Source organism: Limulus polyphemus, unplaced genomic scaffold (genome assembly GCF_000517525.1).
Source record: "Limulus polyphemus unplaced genomic scaffold, Limulus_polyphemus-2.1.2 Scaffold627, whole genome shotgun sequence".
In the NCBI taxonomy this organism is placed as follows: Eukaryota; Metazoa; Arthropoda; class Merostomata; order Xiphosura; family Limulidae; genus Limulus; species Limulus polyphemus.
In genome coordinates this window covers 393,648-399,476 of record NW_013666237.1, presented here as the reverse complement: position 1 = coordinate 399,476, position 5,829 = coordinate 393,648, and the positions used below count along the sequence as shown (strand labels likewise).

At 32.1% G+C, this 5,829-nt stretch overlaps 1 protein-coding gene across 1 annotated transcript in view; it reads left to right on the top strand.

Annotated features, from left to right (window-relative positions):
- The first annotated feature begins 589 nt into the window (after positions 1–589).
- Positions 590–5,829, top strand: part of LOC106459556 (BDNF/NT-3 growth factors receptor-like) — a 60,364-nt gene continuing 55,124 nt past the window's right edge. The window contains exon 1 of the mRNA XM_022386064.1: positions 590–1,109. Within this exon, the coding sequence (XP_022241772.1) occupies positions 901–1,109 (209 nt within the window). The 5' untranslated portion in view covers positions 590–900. The remainder of the gene's footprint in view (positions 1,110–5,829) is intronic.

Below are 5,829 nucleotides of genomic sequence, written 5' to 3'. Positions count from 1 at the left end.
TTACTCTGATTAATAAATTAAAATGCGAAATATAATGTTTGATAGTAAGGTTTACTGTAACCAGTTTTCACATTGAGTGTTTGTATACTAGCATTTCTTTCGAAGAAACAATACATTCAATTGCAGATTTCATTTTTAACGACAATTAAAATGAGTTATATACCTCAAAATCTGTATATTTTGAAATTAATTAATTTTTCATCTAAGGGATCAAGTCAGTTCAGCATATAAATTGCCGCTTATTTAGGTTTAGAAGAAATCTATGATTCTACACATTTCTGAAGGACCGGTTACATCTACTATTCTATACATTTCTGAAGGACTGTTTACATAAATTTTACATTTTGAATTTTAATGAATAGGAAAGTAAGAGCATTTGACTATTCGCTCTTCCTTTACATGGTTGTTATGACAAGCTCCACTCTCCAAATGTTAATACAATATTGAGACTAAAGAGGGCGCATTGGTAAGTTGTATAGATGTATAAATAGTGACGCTGTAGTGTGCGTGTGTCCGAATAGAAACCATACATATATTAAGAATAAGAGATTTTCAGAGTATTAAGTTCATTCAATGCTTAGTATTTTATTATGTTTGCGAGAAGAACTCACCCTTGGTTTTCCAAAGCAAGCTCAATCCAAGTTTTATTAAAGTAGGGTCGTTAATCTTTCTTCGATATTTGCCAAATTAACGTTTTTTGTTTAAATCAGTAGATTAAGTCAGTTAATTACAACAGATTTAGTTCAAATCACATCAAGCAACAGATTAAATCAGTTACTCGAACCTATTTAGCATAAAAGAAAGCAAAGTTTGGAAACCGTTTAGAGAATTCAACAGTAATACTATGCTAACTATTTAAGTGCAAGGTTTTTCAGCACTGTAAGTGTGAATGACGAAACTATGAAAAGCATACTGTTATCCCCAATATCAATGACGTTTTTGCCTATGCTGTTTGCTACTGTACCTGTTCCACAAATAGGAAAATCAAAAGAAACCTGTAAGGCATGCTGGTGTGAAAAGCTACCAAACAGCTTGGACTGTCAGCGGTTTGATCAACTAGACGCCTTTCCCAGCCTTTCACCTGAGACGGCAGGACTAATAAAAGAAATGTAAGATGAACTTTATACTTTCCTTGATTGGCACCTTTATAGTCCTGGGAATTCATTCTTTCGTAGTTTGAAATTAATAAATGAAGAATTTACTAATTCTAATATTAATACTTTCCTTGATTGGGCTATTGACTTTTATAATCCTGAGAATTCATTCTTTCGTAGTCTGAAATTAATAAATGAAGAATTTACTAATTCTAATAATAATACTTTCCTTGATTGGGTTATTGACTTTTATAGTCCTGGAAATTCATTCTTTCGTAGTCTGAAATTAATAAATGAAGAATTTACTAATTCTAATAATAATACTTTCCTTGATTGGGTTATTGACTTTTATAGCCCTGGGAATTCATTCTTTCATAGTCTGACATTAGTAAATGCAGAATTTACTAATTCTTCTTACAAACACCACCGTTAGGACCTAAAGCATGAATCGCTACATCACCTTTTCAAATTTTTACCTTCAAAAAACAGTAATAAAGATGTTTTAAAGTGAATTTTTTTCCAGTCTTTCAAACTAATGTTAATGGGTAGGGTGTAAAAAACAACACAGACTTTAAAGTTTTAGTTTCTTTGTTGTATTTCTCTACAATTTGTATTATCCCTGTTTATCTCTATTTTCTTATAAGGCATCTTCAGATATTTTTGTTCTACCGAAGTACATAATGCGTCTACTTTATCAATTTGCTCATCATCAGAGAATGGTGGTTGTTATTCTGCTGTAACACAAAACTCTCTGATATGAAATAGACATTCTATGTTGTTCTTTTTCATCATCAGAGTCCTTATGGAATTAACAGCTTAGTGATAAAAACTTAATTTGTTACACAGGAAGGAAACACAGCAAACTTTTAGCTTAAATTACCATTAGTAAATATAACACAAGTAAAGAAAAAACTTTTCAAAGAAAGGAAATTAAATGTAGGGATGGCTAATATCAATCCTTCATAAACAATGCAAACAAGATAGTATGGATGGCATTTACATCACCCCTATATAAATAACACAAACACACAGTGTAATAGAATGTTAAGAGCAAAAATTAGGATAAATTAAACTCAGTTGTGAATGAATAATTATATATATATTGCTATATGTTAATTCTTCCTAGTGTGTATGAAAACATTTATAAAAAATAACAACTTTCTTTGTAATATGAATGTACAAATGAACATATAGGTTTTGGTAAAAAAAAGTTGAATATATATATATATGTGTGTGTATACCTTATACCTTAATTATTTTTATCAAGATGCATTTGTATAGGCAGCATATTAAAAAAGTAAAAATTCCACAGTTAGTGAAAATCCTTCATATTTGTATTTTTGGTAGTGCAAAAAAAATATCTAAGATAAAGAAATAAATAATGCATTAGAAAATATGTGTCGGATACTTTCTTTTCAGTAGCCTGGTGACTTAATGGTAAGTCTGGGGGCTTATAACGCTAAAAATCGGGTTGCGATTAACACAGAGAGCAGAGCAGAGAAAGAGAAAAAAAAATCTTTTCAGTATATTACAAACGAATAGTCATTTCGATACAAACTTTTTTCTTTCCTAGTTCAGTGTTGTTTTTGTTGCTGGTTGTTGGGTGCAAAGCTACACAAACAACTGTTTTTTTTTAACGGGGAAATTGAGCCCCTGATTTTAGCATTATAATACTAAAGTTTACCGCTGAGACACTGAGGGACATTGTTAGTCAAGAAAATTATGTATTTGAAATGTGATCTTGAATGTTTATGTCCCCAAGTGGCACAGCAGTAAGTCTTTGGACTTATAACGCTAGAACCGGGTTTCAATACTCGTGGTGAACACAGCACACATAGCTCAAGGTATAGATTTTTTGCTTAGCAAACAAAAAAAAAAAAAAAATTGATACTTGCGTCGACTACAGAAGTAAAGTAATACGTATTCTAAGGATTACATAACCTTTTCTTTTTCCTTTTTACTATTATTCAAAAATATTTCTAGCCTTGGGGCATATAAAGTTGTAGTTTCTCAGTGAATTAGTGGTAAGCTTACGGATTTTGTTTGTTTTGAATTTCGTGCAAAGCTACACGAAGGCTATCTGCGCTAGCCGTCCCTAATTTAGCAGTGTAAGACTAGAGGGAAAGCAGCTAGTCATCACCACCCACCGCCAATTCTTGGGCTACTCTTTTACCAACGAATAGTGGGATTGGCCGTCATATTATAACGCCCCCACGGTTAAAAGGGCGAGCATGTTTGGTGTGACGGGGATTCGAACCCGCGACCCTCAGATTCCGAGTCGAGCGCCCTAACCACCTGGCCATGCCGGCCCCTTACGGATTTACGATGCTAAAATCTGGATTCGATTCGTCGTGGTGGACGGAGCGCAGATAGCACATTGTGTAGGTCTGCTAAAAAAATAGAATAAATAAAATAAAAATCGAGAATACGTCAAAAACAACATTAAACTAACTGAAAAGATAGGAGCACATTATCAAGGGTCTAGGTTTTAGAAGATTCTCGAAAAAAAAGAATAACTAAAAACAGTTACTGGGTCACTTTAACATAGTTTTACTTTATATCCAGTTCTGGCGTTCTTTAACTGCAACACTTTCCGAGAACAGGTTTTTTGTAAAGTGAAGTATGAGGGTGTAGAAGGCTCAAGAAGGCCCAAGAAAGCTTACGTGGCGCTCTAGGCTGGTAAAGTGCGGTATTTCCATGAACACTTCTATTTTGTGCCAGAGGAACACCGTTTAGCAAACACCCTACATTCCGTATCTTTGTGGCCAAACGCTATTGATAGAGGAGTTTTTTACATTAAAGTGTAGTTTTTTGAGGTTAACAAATCGAGCCCTTTAGCTGAATCAATTTTGTGGACTTTAACGGTGACAACCCTCTGTAACTCACCAATGTATTCGAATTCAGTGTCTCTGACTCGCAGACTGGGTATTAAGCTAAATATCGTGTAATTTATCGTTTATATTCTTCTGCGTTTTGATATTTATATAACACAACACAACCTTCAGCGTTTCAATGTATGTATAACACAATAAAATCCACTAAAGTTTATTTTATTATTATAAAAACACTAAAGTTTATTTGTACTTACGTGAACAAGTATATCACAGTTTGTAATGTTTCTTTATAAGTGTATTTATGGGAACGAGTCTGTAATTCTAAACAGTGTTAGCAGTCTATATTCTTGTACTCCTGTATTTGTATAAATGCTATGCAAGAGAACCCGAGTGTCATATTTAGCACTCTTACAAAAACAAACAAACAAGCAAAAAATTACAAGATGATTGTCACCCACATGTGACACAAGTATACTGGTAAGCCACGATGAAATATCGTTAATCTATTTTTAAACACAAAAAGGAGAAGAACGTTTTAGGTGTAGGTAGCAAGTAACATTAATCTTGTTTCAACTACTCATTCATCATATTCCACTCTACCTAGAATGAAGGTTGAATTTATACGTACGTTTCTCCAATAAATCACATTTCTGTGTATACATCTATAGAAGCATGCTTTAATGTCCTATTTTAATATGAAATACATCTAGGTTCAAGTGAAGAAGAGACAATACAAAAAAAAAAGACGCGAACTTGATTTTATGCAAAGATGGGTAATAAAAGAAACTACTGATGATGCTATTAAAACTATTAGAATAAAAAAACTAGTGATGATGTTATTAAAACTATTAGAGTAAAAAACTAGTGATGATGTTATTAAAACTATTAGAGTAAAATAAACTACTGATGATGCTATTAAAACTATTAGAATAAAAAACTAGTGATGATGTTATTAAAACTATTAGAGTAAAAGAAACTACTGATGATGCTATTAAAACTATTAGAAAAAATGAAACTACTGATGATGTTATCAAAACTATTAGAGCAAAAAACTAGTGATGATGTTATTAAAACTATTAGAATAAAAGAAAGTAGTGATGATATTATTAAAACTATTAAAATAAAAGAAACTAGTGATGATGTTATTAAAACTATTAGTGAAAATATTATTAAACAAATGACGAATTTATCACACCAATGATTATTAAACAACTGAAGGTATTATCATACTAATGAAGGAATCATCAGACCAATGATGAGATTATTAAACAACTGAAGGTATTATCATACTAATGAAGGAATCATCAGACCAATGATGAGATTATTAAACAACTGAAGGTATTATCATACTAATGAAGGAATCATCAGACCAATGATAAAATTATATCATTAATGATAAGTTTATTTGTTTGTTTGTGATTAAGCACAAAGCTACACAATGGGCTATCTGTGCTATGCCCACCACGGGTATCGAAACCCAGATTCTAGCGTTGTGAGTCCGCAGACATTCCGCTGTGCCACTGGGGGGCGTCGATCAAAGAGCGTTTGATATTCATATCTGTTATGGTTGGTCGTTTTAATAACCTGGATTACAAAAAAATAAAAATAACCTTAATCTTTGGGAACAAAATTTAAATTGTTTTGTATGTGAACCTGAAATAATTCAAAAACTGCCACTTAAACATAAAATGTTTATGACAAATAAATATTGCTTTGGGATTTGGATTTAATAAGAAGTGCGATATCTTATAAAAAATAGCTACAAATAATTTTCGCTTCATGTTGGAAAAACAAAAGTCAACTTAGCTTATAAATAAAGTTAGTAAAACGTTCCAAGCTGGAAGAAAGTTACATAATAGAATAATAATGGCTGGAGACGGCTTGAATGGGTAATGAAGAAA